This window comes from Lytechinus pictus, chromosome 7, assembly GCF_037042905.1.
Source record: "Lytechinus pictus isolate F3 Inbred chromosome 7, Lp3.0, whole genome shotgun sequence".
Classification (NCBI taxonomy): Eukaryota; Metazoa; Echinodermata; class Echinoidea; order Temnopleuroida; family Toxopneustidae; genus Lytechinus; species Lytechinus pictus.
In genome coordinates this window covers 27,971,150-27,990,810 of record NC_087251.1, presented here as the reverse complement: position 1 = coordinate 27,990,810, position 19,661 = coordinate 27,971,150, and the positions used below count along the sequence as shown (strand labels likewise).

At 34.3% G+C, this 19,661-nt stretch overlaps 2 protein-coding genes across 3 annotated transcripts in view; one reads left to right on the top strand and one right to left on the bottom strand.

The window, feature by feature from the left end:
- Nucleotides 1-11,133, top strand: part of LOC129264628 (uncharacterized) — a 32,738-nt gene extending 21,605 nt beyond the window's left edge. The window contains exons 17-21 of the mRNA XM_054902536.2: nt 562-721; nt 2,756-3,047; nt 7,249-7,447; nt 7,917-7,991; nt 8,368-11,133. Of these exons, the coding sequence (XP_054758511.2) occupies nt 562-721; nt 2,756-3,047; nt 7,249-7,447; nt 7,917-7,991; nt 8,368-8,474 (833 nt within the window). The 3' untranslated portion in view covers nt 8,475-11,133. The remainder of the gene's footprint in view (nt 1-561; nt 722-2,755; nt 3,048-7,248; nt 7,448-7,916; nt 7,992-8,367) is intronic.
- A 528-nt stretch (nt 11,134-11,661) lies between these two features.
- Nucleotides 11,662-19,661, bottom strand: part of LOC129264629 (ubiquitin carboxyl-terminal hydrolase 34-like) — a 105,935-nt gene continuing 97,935 nt past the window's right edge. For both annotated transcript variants that reach the window (XM_064102395.1, XM_064102396.1), the window contains exon 78: nt 11,662-19,627. In XM_064102395.1, coding sequence (XP_063958465.1) covers nt 19,110-19,627 — 518 coding nt within the window. In that variant the 3' untranslated portion in view covers nt 11,662-19,109. The remainder of the gene's footprint in view (nt 19,628-19,661) is intronic.

Below are 19,661 nucleotides of genomic sequence, written 5' to 3'. Positions count from 1 at the left end.
TTCATATCGTACTTTGAATGTCATCTCAAAATCTTCATCGCAGTTTTCATTAAATTTCAATTAATTTGGCATGTAATAGCTTATACTGACAAGATGTTCACATGCTTGAGCTTGATAATTAGAAAAAAATTGAAAAAGGATTTTGAAATAGTTTAATGGTCATTTATGATATAATCTGTAAATTAATATGTACAATCAAGGCCTGAACATTGCAGGTAACTTTTGAAAATACTTATTCTTCTCCCTTATTTTCTTCCTGTCCTTCATTCATGCTTTAAAGAAGGAGAGAAAAGGACAAGCTCCATATATCAGACTTCACTTGAAAGAACTTGAAATGATATGTTTGATATTGTTTTAATGATTATAAACACAGAAGACAATTGGCAAAAATCCTTCACACCTAACTCTTCCCTCCTATAATTCTTAATGTCATTTTGCATTATTTGTATGGTTTTTTTTTCTATCAGTCCTGTTGCTCTGATCAGCTTTTCTGTAATAGTGTTCAATAAAAACCAATTATTATTTTAATTACCAATGTTATATCTGCAATTCATTTACCAGTATTCCGACCAATGTTCAAGGTAGTGGATTTCACAACAGGAGAAGCTAGTCTCTTCACCGGTCAATACACACTGAAAGTGCTGGGTGGGAGTGATCTAAGTGAAAAGGATATTGTTTTATTTACACCGGAGCAGCAGCAAAAATTTAATGACTTAGACATGTAAGTAGCTAGGCTTGTTTTTTCTTGTTTTATCTGTTTTCAGAACATTGCATTTGCTTCTTATGAATTATTGTGTTGCTTTTAACATGCTATTATGTCCATGGTTCTCTGCACCAGATATTGATGAATTTCAACAATCTGTTTATATTTAACAAAGCCAAGCAATTTAACTTCGGTCTGATTTTTTTTGATGAACTGCATTAATCATCACATGATTATGATTAAATATTAAGTCAACTGTATGAATTATGAACAATTGCGAAGCATTTTTTAAAATGGCCCAGTAATATCCAAATACTGCACCTATTGCCATTTCTAAATGGCATGTCAGAAGGGGTAGATTTATGCTCATGCATTGCCATTGGTATGATATTCTCCTTTTCTTTCTCTCTTGATTCATTCGTGATAGGGCTCATGTCTTCATTTAGGTTCCAGTAAAGAACAGCTTAATGTATAATATATCACATTTTTCAGGGCAGCATTTTTTTAAATGGCCCAGTAATATCCAAATACTGCACCTATTGCCATTTCTAAATGGCATGTCAGAAGGGGTAGATTTATGCTCATGCATTGCCATCGGTATGATATTCTCCTTTTCTTTCTCTCTTGATTCATTCGTGATAGGGCTCATGTCTTCATTTAGGTTCCAGTAAAGAACAGCTTAAGGACGTTCCACAGTTAAAGTGAAATCCATGTCATTTTCACCAAACTTTGCACATAGATACTTTAGAACCTTAATATTCGAAATATGCAAAAATTAACATAGGTCCATGTGCTTGATTTTTTGCTATAGAGCTTCAAAGTTCACCCAAATTGATGTTCTTAAGAATTGCGCATTCAAAAGAATTTGGTATTTTTAGACCGCCCAAGATTACTACAATGAGTTTAAACCTCCATTACTCATTCAAAATACATGAAAAAGTCATCAAATTTCGCAAGAGAGTTAATAATTGTATCGTGAGAATGGAGAATCTATTAATAGTGCTATTTGTTTGCAATTTTAAGTTTAACAGCACTGTCAGTTCTTAAAAATGGCGTAAAAGATAACAAAATCCCAATCTGAAAAATGTAAAATTTCAGTAACAAAATACAAACGTACAATAAATGCTGCACTTTATTCAAAATCCATGTCATTTTCACCAAAATTTGCAGAGTTGTAGAGGAAGGTACACCTAAGAGGTAGAAACATTAAAAAATAGGGGTTCATGTGCTTGTTTTTAAACTATCAGCATTTTTATTAGAGCAAATGTGCTTTTTAAAACACCAAAAATGGGCCGAATGCTTAGTATCTATGTGAAGAAAAAATCAAAACCACTCTACCATTTATTCAAACTCGGGCTAATATTCGTGATTCTTGGCAGCACTGCAGAGTAAAGTATTTTGAAATTGTAGAGAATATTTTTTTGAATGGTCCATGGAATAATTCAATTTTTTAGCTTCATGAAATAACGCATCGGATCTGCAGTTAAAGTGCAGAAGACGAGAAAAATCAGCTCATACCCGCAGCTAATTAATACCTGTTCATCCATTGTGACGTCAGCGCGCAGAGTGTAAACTATGCGCAGATCATAATGCGCACAAATATAACTGTGGAACGTCCTTAATGTATAATATATCACATTTTTCAGGGCAGCCTGAAAAACCCCTGTATAAGAGTGCTTTTTGATAGACATTGACTTATTGTTCAGACATGTATTATATGTAAATAGTTTTTGTTCTGCTCTGAACCGCCGTGAGCATCTAATCAAGATGGAAGGTGCACTATACAAATCTCATGTAGTATTTATAATCATGATTAATCTGCAGAGCAAGCTACCAGTACCTTATGCTATTAATGTACTGCAGCCATCTTGAAAGGAAATTAAAATGTTTTCAATGCGATATTTGTAACAAACCATCAGCAAAAATGCCAAACCACACACATCCCTTTAAAACAAACTTTCATGATTAGGTTAAAAAGTCACAATCTTTTTGCCAACAAGCAAACTTTTTTCCGAAAGACCCATGCAGCTTCTGTCTTTTTGTTCCATCTAGAAACGGAGCACGCATATGGCAGCCAGTGGACATGGAGAGCATAATAAACGACTCTACCCCTGTGTACTCTCATCAAAGTAACTCTATACAGTGGATCTGCCAAAGGGGATCACCTTGCTCTGATGTGTTCCCTTCCAGCAAACGTCTTTACAGTCCTGAGTATTACTTTCTCATTGAGATGACCAATTATAGAGTCGATACGGATTCCACCTACTGCCAGTATGATCTGCAGTTTGTTGTGCATGTACATGGCATGGCTATTGGTAGCAAGAGTGCAGTTATTATTGTTGTGGTAAGTACTTAGTGCTATTGAAAAAAAAAATTCATTTTGTTTACTTGATATGCCTCCGTCCACTGTATGTGGATGCCATTGCAATATGTTTTGGGGTTGTCCTTCCATCCATCCTATTGTCATTCTTGCTATAAGTAACAAAAAAGCCATTTGATGAATCAACTTCAAACTTGGTATAAGTTAGAAGTGACAATGATGATCTGGGGCCGATTTAAGCTCTGGTGATATAAATGAATTTTTATATTGATATATTGCGTAAAAGGCGAAATATTGACAGCAGTTTCATGGAGCATATACTGTTCAAATAATTATTTATTCCTGTTTCTGTACATTGAAGTAATTAATATTTACAATTTATTTTCAGTCACACTAAGATTGTTTGTTTTCATCACCATTCGTTTACTTCTTCAGATATTTCAGTTGAAGGCCTACATGTTATGAGATTTATATTACAGGTATTTAATCCATGAATCAAGTCAAGAATTAATTTATCAGAGAAATCAAACCCTCACAGTGCTAAAAAGCTGACATGTAATTGAAGAAATGTTCAATTACAAATACTTTTCAAGTAAATTACATTTTTTTTCAATTACAATACCAATTACTTTTGTCAATTAATTACTTTCTAGGAAAGTCTTAAATGAAACCCAATTTTATTCTGTACATAGTACCACCTATTTACGTATTTCTGAGTTACAGACAAACTGACAAGATGAAGGGTTAAGGTTAAAAAGTATGGATTCTGCCTGTTACTCTCTTTGATGCTGAAGCAGTTGACATGAAAAAGGTCATGAAATTAAATCATGAATTAGATAGGTTTAAAGTAATTGAATGTAATTAAAAATAATTGACAGTAATTGAAGTCAATTACATTTTTCTCAATTACAATGACAATTTCCATTTTGAAACTTCAATTACAATTACAATTACTCAAAAAATGTAATTAATTACGTAATTGATCAATTACCTTGTAATTGAACCCAACCCTGGCAGGCAGACATCAGTGCTAGCAAATAAATTGCTTCAGAGGATATGCGTCTTGTAGCTTGGCGAGATGGCGACGTTAACATCGGCAAGTTTTTCCCCATCTTCTCAAAATATTTTTCATGTTTATTTAATGAATTTTCGTTTAAAAATGAAATCAATGTCGTATAAATGTCAGAAATGAAGCTGTATCCTATTTACATGATTTAGGGCTAGATCTTTTAGAAGGAAAGTAATCTCGGCGGCGAAAATTTCAGTTTTTTTGCGGTACACGCACATAAATGGGACGCAACCCCTGGGGCCCGTTGCATAAAACTTTTTACCTGAGAAAACTCAGGTGGATTTAACCGGAGTTTTTGCCCAGTGTTAAAGTCAATGGCAGAAATCAGACTAACCTTAGTTTTCAGTTTTTACCAGAGTTTTCTCAGGTAAAAAGTTTTATGCAACAGGCCCCTGGCTCCTTGGAGAGTAAGCACATGTTAGTGAATGATTTTTACTCTGTTAGGAGCCTCCTGGCTACCCCAAGACCAATGTCAGTTCTGAATTTCATGAAAATTGGTTGAAAATTGATGAAGTAGTTCGAAGCACAAGATTAGCAACAGACAGGTTGCCCGACCGTATGCTGATTCCTATATACCCCCTTCAGACTTTGGCAGGGGTATAATAAAGGTACATTGTATGATGCATCATAACAAAACACTGTTTTTCAGAGACCCTTTCATACTATCGGCCCCTGATTAGTGTTGGAGTATCAGGGCAAAGATCACACAGGTTTTTATACCAAATAAACATGTTTTAAAAAAAATGTTCATGTTCAAAAGATGCATTTCCTACATGCAGCTAAAAGATCACAGAGGTTGTTATGTACATTGAAGTATCTTGTTCTTGCTCACCCATGGGCTCATATCATCTCGCGTGCGAAGGAATATCATTCATAATAACGTGACACACACGACACATCCATATACTACTGGGCTTTCGCCCACATAAAACATCACACATAATTAGGGATTTCACATTCTGCTATGATACTTACCCAATCATTTAGATCCTTCTGTGACTTCTCCTTGAAGTTTCTTATAAAAAATATGTATATTTTCTTGATCTTTAGTGAAGATTTCACGGAGATAAAATTTGGTCAGCGCCGATATCAATTTTCGTCTAAAGAGGGCACACGATTTATATTCATATCAAAGACACGACAAGGGAAAGACTAGGCACCTACACTATTTTACACGCAAATTGACGCAGGTCATTACGCAAAGTCCGTGAAGTGTCCAATCTTTTCATTGTAAAGACTTTGGTATACCGTATTATTGATGTTCGTTAAAGCCTGTACTGCTGGTTTCGTTCCAGGCACGTATATTTTTTTCAATTTTTCTTTATTAGTCATCGTTTTAATTTAATTGCAGAAAAGTGTTATCATCGCCAATAATAATCTTGAATTGGTGAGTTTTTTTTTAGTTTTTGACATGTTTGAAGGTATTTCATTTATTGGTGCCCATAATTAGTAAATTAATCATAAGAATTGCGCATTCAAAGAATTTAGACACAGTTATAAAATTACCAAGGAGCTGAATCAAGGTTGTGAAATTTATTAGCGCCACCAACGGGCCTCCTTGTATTTCCGTAGAAGAGACAAGCGAAGTTACTTTCCAGGCCGAGGTAAGCGAAATTTGCTCTTTTTGACCGATTATTATATTCAAATTACATTTTTAATTTTTTAATGTATTGCTACTTACCGGAAAGAGCCCCGGTGAGTAGCGAGAAGGAGTTTCGGCAAATATTACTTCAGCAATGAAGCGATGTTTGCCGACTACTTCGAAATCAAGGGTCAAACACGGTTCGGTGTACGAGGTTAGTATATATTATATATACTAACCTCGTACTAGTGTGAGTGGTTCTTGCTACAACTGAAAGAACTGTTTGAATAAAATTCAAATTTCCCCCTTGCAAATATGACTAGATCTAATTAGATTTAGGGGACATGAGGTTAGAGTTCAAAGATCACAGAGGTTGTTATATATGTAAGAATATTTTGAGTAAACTCACCAGCCTCCGAGCGCTTGATGAAGAATTGGTTAATAGTATTCAAATTTCGGCATGATGACATGTTGTCAATTGAAAATAGAAGCGTAGAATATATGTAAATATGCAGGTCATGCTTCAATAAAGAACACACTCGCAATGGCTCAGCAAAATATGTCATGATGAGTTTGAGCAAAGAGTTCTCCAAAATAATAATATATTGCACATCTCTAAATTGGATGGTGCTGGTGACGGATATTTATAGAAGCAAATGGAAATCAAAAGGATGTAACTAAAAGCTGGTTCTCCAGATGGAAAAAATGACTGTAGAAAATCCAAGTGTAATAATCCATGTTTAAAGGCTTCTTGATGAGTGGAGAGAAAATAAGATAACTACTGTAGATGAAATTATACATGTTCTCACTGTAGGAGAAAAGCTTGTACTGAGTGCAAGGAAGTATGGTAATAGTGGGATTTCTCTCATGCCTTATTCTGGTTAAAGTAGCAGGAGGAACAGGAGTTTGGCATTCCTTGCATGGCTGCAATAAAGTTCATGAATGAATTCTTGCCTGCTACTGAACAATGGAGTCTGGAGCAGTGGCTGCACTATAGAATCAAGTTGAATAGAACCAAAACATTAAATTGTGGATCACCTGTCCTTATTGATAAAGAATAACAAAGCTGGACTTAATCTGCAATCCATGGTGTTTGATGTTGAAGAAAAAAATATATTGTTGCTATAACTTATTCTTGTTATCTCCGAAGAAACGTTTGAAACTTTTTTAAAAAGTATATTGGAAGGACAGTGATATGATTAGAATTTGGGATCAGGAGGTCAAAGGTCACAGAGGATATATACATTTATTTGTCTTGAGAGTCATTTCATATTACCATATCAGTATCTGTTTGTGGGTCTGATGCATATAGTTCTGACTTGTCTTTCAATCTGAGTTATAGGTTAAATCCCAGCCATATCAAGTTTTCCTTATTTAATAAATTTATGTACAATGTGCTGCACTCAACCCAGAAGAAATGAATGGATACCCAGCCTTGCAAGTACTGAGCGCTGGAAGCAGCAGCTCAAACTAAAGCTGGGGTATTAATAATAATCGTGCGCCTCAAACTAATTTAATGTATCTAGATTGATGACGCTATATATAAGCCTATTATTTTTATCATCATCATACAGTGGTCCTTCGTAGGAACTATACTGGCGGTGGGTGTTTTCATTGCATGCAACTTCAATGAAAGGTGGTTGTGGCATAGCTTGACATCACCCTGCACTGGGCATGAACACCCAAGCAAGGTGGTACCAGTCAGCAGTGATTCCTCAGAGGAGGTTGAACTAGCGGTCCACTATCAAGAAGGTTCAGAAGAAAGGCCAACTGGTGAGTTCATACTTTGAAATCAAATGGTGATAAAGTGAGTATTGCTTTTCATCTTAGTAACTTGACCCCCAATATATCTACAGACCTTTTCAATTACTGCTTTACAAAGCAAGGTATGTACATTGTTAGTTTCTTTTGTAAGGAAAAGCTTTCAGGTTGTCAAGAACAATATTTAAGTGAACATTTCTATGTTGAATAGAGCTCACACAAGCAAGCTTTATCTTCAAAAGTAATAGCAATTTTGTATATGTGTATATGAAACTGTGAGAGGAAAATGCGGAGTGAATAATATGTGAATATATATGTCTTGATCAAATGTCAAATTTAATGAAAGTGGACAGGGGTTTTTTTTAGTGAAAGAAAAGAGATTGAAAATCCCTGCAACTTTATGATTGAGTAATAAGTATTATAGTCTTGTTGTGAACTGGCATCTTAAATACTTGTTGTATCTGTATCTCTTATTATTCAGGTTTTTCCACAACAAGTACTGTCATTGAAAGCTTAGTAAGGAATGATGAAGATTATCATGGATTTCCTCCAGATGGTAAGTTATATCATGTTCTTTCAAAAAGAGAATCAATTATTTCAAAAACATATTAAATTGACAGTAATAATAAGAACATTTGTCAAGTTTTTGGTATTAATCAACAGGCAGAAGTACCTGTGTGTATTCAATTATGTACAAGCTGCAGACAGTGCCAGCTGCCCATTGATACCAACGTTATACAACGCTTACACTGATGCCATTATTGAATGCTGGAACTCACATATGCTTCGGCTGCTGTTAGAAGTGACATCAGCAGATGTGTGCATGTCCTGCCCGACTGGCAGCAAGTACACCAATCGACTCCATGATTTTATGATACAGGGCATTTACAGCTTAAAGAAATTATTTCCCTTCTTTGTCCTGTTCATTTCAGAATGTAATGAGCCTCAATATGCAGGAAGGACAGACTCATCAACACACACATCAGGAAGCCTTCACCATCGCTCTGTCTCAAATATTACACATCAATCAAAAACATGATGTCCAGTTTTGTAAATGCCTTTTTGCTACTCAAGGTGAGAGATGAAAGTGCTTTATATGTAAGCAGGATCTCATGTAATGTCATATTGATAACAGAACTGTCATATCTTCTGAGTGCAGAGGACTTTTCTAGAAGTCTGATGACAACTTATAGAAATGGGAGTTGTAACCTTTGTTAGTGATCATCAGTGTAATGTCTATGAAGGCCTCAAGATTTAAAGTATTCATCATTGAAAATGTATCACAAGAGCCTTCATAAGAACCACCCACCCTTGCCTTTTGCGTCCTTTTAAAGGCTTCACTGTAATTCATTGTGGTTAATTATTGCTTATCCTAGGCAATAATCTTATAGTTTGGAAAAATTGGCCCTTAATTTGTCTGGATGTCTTAATGATAATAATAAAAAATTATTAAGGCACTACCAAATTTTGCCAATATTTTCCTGACAATTACCTCTGTCAAAATGTTTGCACGTGATACAAATTCTTAATACATTCTCCCATGAATAATGAATATCAAGTTTAATATAGTAAGATTGGTTTTCTTGATAAAGCAGTCCACATGAAATTGCCAATGTGAAGATCATCATCATTCTGTATGAAATTGTAAATTTTCATCATCATAAAACATCTTGTCATCCTTAGAAATTAAAAATGTTGCAATAGAGTCATACGTGAATGTGTCAATTGATACTGCCCTGTTCATTGGCCCCAAAAGAAAGAAAAAAATTCACATTCTGTCAATTTCAACACAATTTAAAGAGTTTCTCATCTTTAAACTTTAGTCACATGATCTGTTGTACATGCCAGTAGGCTTAATTTGCCAGCATTCATTGCAAATTATTGTAAAACTATCCACAACGAACTAGTGCAAAAATTCACACTGCCAACATTTATGAAAAGGCCTTTGTGCAGATAACTTGCCCTTTTGCCACAAGAAAACCAAATTGCATCATTAAAAATTAAATCCATTTTATCTGTTGTGAAAATCAATTCTGGAAAATAGCTTAGTACATTAAACAAATAATCATGCCAGGTACCCATTCTCCTCATATGAAGAAATTGGTGCCATATTCGTGTTTGAAACTGCCACAGATGAATTTAATAGAACATTAAGTGACTTCATCCTGAAATAATGGAACCTTGATCCACTATGACCATTGTTACTCCATAGATATCTTCTTGCCACTTATTTAACAGATTTCATTTGATGTTCTTATATTGGTATTAATTGTATCACTACATTGTCATTATATGCTATTAATCCTTGTAAATTTCAAGCCACTGGCTTTTCTAGGGTGTTTGATGCTGACATTTTATGATGTAAATATTTCCTCCCATAATTTTTACCTAATAAATAAATTGTTGTAAATTAAGACCTGGGTTTAATGCAGCACAGTTTAGATACAGACAGTAGTGTTAAGTATATTAGTCCATTCATTAAAACATGCTAATGGGGGGGGGGGGGGGTTGAATCAGCACCCCCCTCGACATTTCTGGGACCATTCCTCTGCGTGAAATTTTTTTTGATAAGTACGCAACATTACGTAAGTGCATGTCAGACCAAAAATTTTATGTACAAAGTCAATGTAAATTGAGTTTTCTCACCTTATTCATAAAGATATGATTATTTTTAATTTGATTTTAGCATAATTATGATTGATTCGCCCCCCCCCCCCCGGCATTTTGTATATTTCTAATAATATAATAAAAAGAATGATATTATCCGAGATTCAGAATAAGAATATTATAAAAATCATTATAAATGGCAATCGTTTGAAAATTGTAGTCAATTTTACCATTGCTATGACGTCATAATCATTACAATATTATGAGTCACATTTCACTTTTATAGCTATGAGAAGAAAAGAAAAGGCATTAATTAAGCCTGAAGTGTTCATATGATTCAGAATTTGGACTGTAGTACATCCCATGTTAAGTGTTCATATCAAATCAGGTCATAGACCAATCATAAACAGTGTGGTGGCCATTAGTTACTACCTACATAAGAAACATGTACATACAGTGGGCTGTTTCATAAAGCTGTTCGTAAGTTTAAAATGACTTCACGCACAACTCCTGACCCTTTCTTGTGCTAAGCGATATATCCTTATGTAATTTATGTAGGACCTAAAAACATGTAATAGTCGTGCATAACTTTACAAACAGCTTTATGAAACACCCACCCAGCTTTATATCATGCACAATATGATCTGATTATGAATGAATTCATCTTTCAAGAACTGTTTAATGAATGATTTTATTTTTTGTTATTTCATGGGACTCAATGTGCCATGTTGTGTTATCGATGAACTAAAATACATGTTGTTTTGCCAAAAGTCAATTAGTTTAGGACAAGAGAAATCTGTTATGCATAATTTGGTCTAAAAGAAATTATGAGACTTGAGTGAATATTCAACTAATCAAGTTGTATTTGAAATATATTCAGCATATAGTCCACATGACAATGTCAAGCACTACCTCAAAAGTGTGAATGAAATTTAACTGCTAGTACACCAACTGTTTGGATTATGAACAACAAAATGGTAGCTTTAGCCATCAGTTATTATACATGTGTGTAGTTGATGGCTTTGGTGTAAATATGTGAATATATGTACAGATTTTTACCAAAAGAAAATGTTATCTAACCGTAAAAATTATGCCTTTTTGTGTGATTTTTCTTCATTTTCATATTAGGTAAGTGGTGAAAGTAAAGCCTCCACAACTCACCTGGTAAACAATGTTTCACGACTTCACATTATTTCAAGGAATGATACTCTTCTCCTCACTTTTCAATTTCATCTCTGATCTTTCAACTTAATTTCTACCAAACCCAACAAGGAATCTTTAAAGCACTATGAAAGGTGCCCCTTTCCAACACCCTACCTGGGTTGTTCTTTGTTGTTATTGCAATTAACTATCATATTGTTTCTTTCTTTTTTACATATCATTTTCTTCTTCTGGGTCCATTCCCCTGAAGAGGCACCCAGGGCACATGCCCCATGAATATGCCACACGCAATGAACTATACAACTTTCCAAAGTAACCACAAAATGGCTCACTACAGTAATTACTTAATTGCAAGACAAACATCAAAATCTCAATACATTTACTTCAGTAAATCACAAACTCATTAGTAATGACCACAACATGCAAAACAAAACAGCATAATCTGTTGAAACTGTCAATTAATTGTTGCAATAAAGCGAGTTTATTCAATAGACACATTTCATTTGTTAAAACATTTTTGAGAGAGCCACAAGTTGAGTGCAGTGCATAATGTATGAACAACTCTCGCCTCTCACCATCAACATCCATATTACTTTAAATACGCAGGCAGAACTGTACAAGAATATGCAGATTGCAGTGTTGTATTGAGGAAAAGTAAAAACAAAAAATTAATCAAGACAATAAGATGTATAGGACGTCTCAATTCTCTAACAACCTACTCTTCTCTCGTCATAAAAGGATCAAAATGAAAGAACGATTCCAATGCATATCAAATCTCCATTCATGTTCAGTGAATTATACAAGACTTTCAGTCAACATAAAACATTAATGAGTCTTGTATGTAAAGTCCAAATCACTAAACTATGTTAATGAGAAAGATACAAAATGTTAACCATGGGCATATCTGGTTTGCAAGAATGTTGGTACTTTTTAAGATTCTCCTTTTACATAACTACATGTATGGTTAGCACCATGTATTTACTCGATACTATAAATGTTGCCCAATCCCCTTACAAAATACATTAATAAAGTACTACAGAAGCAAGAACAAGCACATTTGTATATAACTTGAAAGTTGCTGATATGGGTATGTCAGCAATGTGATCATGATACCTATATGATACCTATGTCATACAAATGTACCATCTTTTTAATAACAGAGTATTTCAAATTGAAATTTTGCATTTTAATGAAGTTTTCATTTCACATACAGCACACTGGCACTGAGTAACTTATAAGAATACCCTTTATTTTAATACCACTTCGTAATAATTACTTGTTTGAGCATAATCAATATGTATTCTTAGAGGATTAAGTTAACCCAAATTAACTTAAGACTAGGATCCCTTTTAAAAACATTTGTTAAAACAAATGCACAATTTCTATAACAAATTCACCACCAGCCAATTCAGTAGCTTGAACTGTTATTAGAATTTGTTATTATGACAAGTTTTATGAAATGGGCCCCTGCTTTGTGGAGTGCTAGTTGCCAAGTTAAAAAATAGTACAGATTTATTTAATTCTGAAGTGAAAAGAATCATTAAGTGCATTCTGGCGTGAAAAACAGCTATGGAAGGCAAAACCAAGAATTCTGTAGAAGTTTGGACTAATTCTCTGAACTTAGGAGACCCGATTAATTAATTAATGAGAATACCGTTCTATAAGTCATTGACAGCTTTGCATTCCAAGTATTTTAGCAATCTTGAGACCACTGAAATACCACGTTGACAGTAGCAATCCTGTTACATTGTGTAAGAGGCAAGATGTAAACACAAGCAAGTTATTATTTTCAAGTAGCACCACAAACTATAAAGGTATGCCCACAAAAGTCGTGTCCCTTTGCCACATGTGTGATGTCATTGCTGCTTTCTTGAATCCTGCATTGTTTTGTCTATCGATAATGAGAAGGGAAGAAAATGAGCAGGATTCCTGAAAAATTCCAAAGCTTCACCTAACCAAGCGTTTTGTCAAGTTACTCAATGCATTACTCTTAGCTTCATAGTATTTGTCCCACTCGTGTTAAAGGGAACATTCACCCTGACAACTGAGGTGTTTCAACATGAGCAAGAGAAGTTTAGAAAGATATCGGCAAACTCGGTGCTACTACAGTGGAAAGTGGATCATATTATATTTAGCCTGAAATTTAACGCCACTGGCAAAAGCATTAAGCGGGAAGTTTTCCGTGATGTAAAGTTGGTTTGAGTAAAAGGAGAAACACATACAAAACATAATGGTGAAAATTTGACATATATCTATCAAATATGAGAATTATGAATTAAAGTTTTTAATTTTTGACATATGCGAGTTGCTACCCAATAAGGCACATGATACAAATTCCATAATTTCCCATCTTTTTTATGGTTTATGAAATGATGTAGAAAATCACTTTCAATTTTCTGAGAAGTCATTTTAAGGAATTTATAACACATGAGACAAGAGGAAGCTGTTCACATGTCTTAAAATCAAAACTTTAAACATCCATAACTCTGTCCATATATTTTTGTTCTCATTCTTTGCCAATATGTGTCTTTTGTTTGTCTGATTTTAGTATTTGAACCATCTTTAGGTCAGGATGAAATTCCCTTTTTAATAATATTTGGTGGAAAGTATTGGGCTCAGCACAAAACAATCAAAATTCCACTGTAATAGCACTGAAATCACGAAAAGCAATGTACTGTTTCACATGAAATTAATAATGATTACCAAAGACATATAATTCAATAATAGAGGCCTTTTATACACATTAAACGAAAGTAGCTAGGAAAGTTTAAGTGGCAGAAAAATACAACATAAATATCACAACATTCATTTTGGCTGCTTTAAACCTTTTACAATGGACAAGACTTAATATAAGCCATACCGACGCTAAGAAATAATGGGTCGATATATGTCAATATATGAGAAATGTTTAAGAAATTGTTCAGCCAAATAGTTATTGCGTGAAATTAACTTTTACACAACTAAGCTTTTGATCTAATATTCAAATTCTGGTTAATTTTCATACATGTATGCAAACTTTGGTGAAAATCTAGCACATCATAAATCAATTACATGGCAGTTTATTATTCACTATTTCATGAACTATTTTGATATTCTTTTAACAAGAGGTGAAAATTTCTTAAAAAGATAACTTAGATTGTTACTTGGAATGTTCTAAAAAAATAATGGGAAAAGGTTGTAGCAAGACCTGTTATAATTTCCTATAGAACATAGACTTCTTATAAATCATGACACAAAATTCATAGGGGAAAAATTAATTAAAAATTAACTCCAAGATAAGACTTCTAAAACTACATGGCTGTTTAAGAGAAAACAAAATGGGGAAACCAACGAATTTCAGTCAACTTCTTAAATTCAAGACATGAATCATGAGTGAAAAGGAATCTGGAAAATGTCATGAGAAATTGTAATAGATGATTATTTTCCCCCCATCATTGTCATTTAAGTTAATCAGAGATATAATCCTATAGCAAGTGTAAGGATAAAAGTTGATGTGAACCTAAATTGGCTTTCCATATGTCAATTAATATTGAACTAGTCATTAAGTAGAGATCTATAGTGGGGCCTGTTTCATAAAGGACTTGCAACTGTTGTAACTATGCCATTATAGCAACTACAATGGTAACCTTGATTCTGATAGGCTGATGAGCCATGTTACCATGGTAGTTGCCATAATGGCAAAGTTACAACAGTTGAAAGTCTTTTATGAAACGGGCCACAAAGAGTTGCAATTGATGGAATTAATGTAAACTATGGAAAGCCAGCAATGCCTGGTATGTATTGTATAAATAGAAAGCATATTATCAAAGTAACCTCTTTATAATTATGATGCAAACTAACAAATTATGATGAAAACTAACAAATTAATATTGTGAAGGAGAAAAATGAAAAAAACAAAAGCAGCATTAAAGCCTATCAGATGAAAATGAAGTTGGCCTTTCATATTTGGGAATGATTAGAGAAATCAAAATTTTTGCAAAGTGTATTGTCTCATGTAAGAATGATTATAGTGTTCCCAACCATGCTTAGCAATAGTGATAAAATATCTTAAATCCAAGACTCCACCAACATCTATTCTACTTATTCATTAAAAATTCTTACATTTGAGACCAGGTTGACTACAAGGAAAACTGAAGACTTGATCCATTTCTAGTTGAAGTGAAATGCAAAGAACCTGCCTCCACCTAAACCCAGAGAAGCTGATTCAGAGTTGAGTAAGATATGGACGTTTTGTAATTCAAAATTGGTTCTAAACAATGCAGATGGCTGGAAGCACTAAAAAGCTTTGAAAAGAATCGCTTAAGTCAATTGCTGAACATAACTTGAAACATTTTAGTCACTTTATATCCACTTGACGCTTTCCTATTCTGCTCTTCACAAATAATTAATCATTATAATTAATATTTTACGGTTCATATAATGCATAGACGTTTCACATGATGCAGAACAGACCAAGTGTACATCACTTTATCATCCCAAGAAAACATTTTACAATACATTGACTTCACTCTTTTCTTTCAAAACATTTTAAGGCACATAAACATACAGATGCCAACTTACCAATATATCAACATAATCATCAAGAAATAAAAAAAATTATTATTCATTCAGCATAAATAATATCTTCTGAGCTAAGGCTACAAGTTTTTTTCACTGATCGATCAATATTTGACCTCGAGAAATTTGAAAAGTGGAAATTTGAAATGTAGGCAGAAATGCTTAACACGCAAACAGCCTTCTTTCCTGTAGTTTGTGGCCTTTTCATAACGATATGGACGGAAAGAAAGAAAATTGTACTTTTTTAATCCTTTAAATGATAAAACAAATCTAATTAAAATAATAAAAAAATATGAGATCACATTAGCAGTAGTGGACTCTACATCTAGCATTACCATTACTAAAAGTGAAATTAATCTTTAAAGAGGAGAGGGGTGAGATGAACAGAACATAAGTTAGCACCAGGATTTGATTATTTACGGAATTGCAAGATATTCCAACATCAAGATTAATTTTACATGCTCACTACATTAGCATTTCTTGGCACAAAGAACAAAACAATTTAAATATTATGTGATATCAACATGCCATATTCAAGGTATAACATTACAGTTACATCTACAAAGACTTTCCTATCAGTTTCTTAACAAACTTCAGGAGTATTAAATACATATCAGTAGTACAGTTCTGTGATTTTTTAATACATATTAATACTAAATTTTAACGATAAAGGGGCTAGAAAGCGGCAGAGATGATAAGGGCCAGTTTTCATAAAATTTGAAATGCATTCAGCCAATAGAATGGCACATTTTCAGTAGCTTTTAACCTTCCAGTGAACAAACATTGTGAAAAACAACCGTTTTCACCATAAAGACTTGTTTCAAGAGGTCTTCTGACATTTTACTAATTGCCCCTTTTTGGACATAAACATTAGTTCAAAACTTTCTAGTTGATTTATGAACATAATGAAAACCAAATAGATATCTCATGATAATTCAAAATGTATGTTAGTCACATGGATAGTCATTATGTAACATGTGTCACCCCCAACAAACAAGTGGAGCGCCTCTGGCAGTCTCACCTGCATCACGCGATTCAATATAGCAGCAGTGCTGACTTTGAAAACTACTAAATTTATAAAATAATTTTTCACAAAAAACACCATTCATATAATGATACAGTACTACGTTCATTGACAATAAATGACATTGGACCTTGATCATGCGACCCAAGACTTGTCAGTGATACTTGATTACCCCTATATCCACATTTCATAAACAATATCTATAAACTTTGAAAGTTATGACAGCAATCTAATAATAACCTTCAAAATGGCCAAAGTTCAATGACCTTAAAAGACCTTTGACTTTGGTCATGTGAACTGAAAATCGCAAGAGATGTTCAATGATACTTGATTACTCTTATATCCAAGTTTCATGAATCAGTTCCATAAACTTTCAAAGTTATGATGGTAATTCAACAGATACCCCCAAAAATGGACAAAGTTCATTAACCTTTGTCATGTGACCTGAAATTCGCACAGGATGTTTAATGATACTTGATTAATCTTATGTCTAAGTTGTATGAACTAGACCAATAAACTTTCAAAGTTATGATGGTAATTCAACAAATACCCCCAATTTGGCCAAAGTTCATTGACCTTAAATGACCTTTGATCTTGATCATGTGACCTGAAACTCGCACAGAATGTTCAGTGATACTTGATTACTCTTATGTCCAAGTTTCATGAATCAGATCCATAAACTTTCAAAGTTATGATAGTAATTCAACAGATACCCTCAATTTGGCCAAAGTTTATTGACCCTAAATGACCTTTGACCTTGGTCATGTGACCTGAAGCTCAAGCAGGATGTTCAGTAATACTTGATTAACCTTATGGCCAAGTTTCATGAACTAGGTCCATATGTTTTCTCAGTTATGCTTCAAAAACTTAACCTTCGGTTAAGATTTGGTGTTGACGTTGCCGTCGGAAAAGCGGCGCCTATAGTCTCACTCTGCTATGCAGGTGAGACAAAAAATAGAAAATAGAATCAAATACTATGATCAGAATTCATTAGGCAATTTAACATATCAGAATCAACAGTTTTATGAAACAATTTGAAGGCAAAATGCACTTTGATTATACATTCTGAAAAAACCTTGTCTACATTATGTGGATATTTTCAGATAGGCAGCCTTTTTTGTTACCCTGGGAAGGCTACAATGAATATGTAACTTACTCATACCAGTCATATCAACAACACACTACAGACCTGAAAATAAATACAAGTTACACCGATGAATTGGTTGCTAAATTTTCAAGGATATCTGTAGCCTTTTGACACGTCTCCTCTGACACAAATGCAATTTTTACCATTACGAAGACTACACTTTCACCAGCTGACTTATTTGCTTCCGGCCAATCATACGCTAGGATTTACAGTAGCTCATAAAAATCGCTAACAAACTTTTCTTGAAGCACTCCCCTAAATGACACTTATATGGGATTTGTCATTTTCTATCTATACAAGGACATAAAAATAAACTACACCAACGTATTGAATAAAATAACTTGCCACTGCGTCTAACCCAAATCGGAATTTACGACTTCATCTCGTGTCATAAATAAAGAATTCAAAGATGCGTCCTGTAATCCTTATCTAAGAGGGGAAAAAAATGGAATGTACTTCCATTAGAGAATAATTTCTTTCATATGAAGTAAGAACTATTTACCGTCCAGAAAATATTCGGGCTTCCTTGATTTATGTATCTTTCTCCGCAACAAAGGCAATCTGTGTGATCGGAAAAAAGAGATGTCGATAAATAATCAGAGTACTCTGAACTCAGAATAGTCTGCAATTAACTTCTGCATAACTCTTGGGCAAGTAATCACACACCACTTACGGCCAATTGAACATGTTTGGATATTTTCTTAATCTTCATGTATGATCATCCAGTCTGACCTATTCTTTGTGATGCCAGCTTTGCATGTTCAGCACGGGGATCAAAAACCATTCTCTCACAACAATAAAAAAAACTTACAATTCTTCTGACACAACAAAAATATTAGTTTAAAAAAAAATCATACACAGGACTCTATAATAAATCATGTGCATCTTTTTAAAATGGCTAGTTAAAAACGACCAGTCTCCCCTCATTTTTGTCTACTGGACTGTAATACAGAGCGACTTCACATCTAGAAGGCAGTGATTGCTCACAAGTCTTCTCCATTGCCATAGTACATGGAATTGTTAAACAAAAGGTTGATCTTTCCATGGAAAGAGATACATCGGATTACCAGGTAGGCCAATCATGATAGTATATACCAATTTCATAGGACACATCACCTGATTGCCCTACGGGTCAAGGCAAACTGTAAAACTGAACCTCCGACATCACCTGACAGACCTCAAGTCGGTGAACTGGCATTGCGATCTTTGAGAAAATTAATAAGCATTTCTAAACTCTTGATGAAAGTACCAACAGGATCCTGTTTCCTTGATTTAGGTCCTACTAGTCTTGGTTCTCCAACCTCTGGAGGCGTCGATGGGCCAGCGCTTTGACCCGTGGGTGAAGCAGCTGAAGAACTCTGTCCTGGAGCCTCTGTGGGTGATCGCGGTGACAGCAATGGAGGTTGAGGACTTGCTGATGGCATATCGGGTGATTGCGGTACTTTAGCGTCATCCTCCCCATCTTCCTCAACTTTCTGGTCAAGCGATTCACTTGCAGTTCTCTTTTTGCTATTTTTAACGTCCTTGACCACTGGGGCTTTCCTGCTCTCGGTATTGTCCGAGTCTTTGATGTCACTTTCCTTCTTTGGAACTTTAAGAACTCCTGGTTTCAAGGTTTTTAAGTCTCCTTTTTGGTCCTTTGGTGGATGTTTCAAGTCTTGGCTGAGACGCCGCCTCTTGCTTGGTATACTGTCATCTAGGAAACATACAGAATTGACTGTTAATATTTT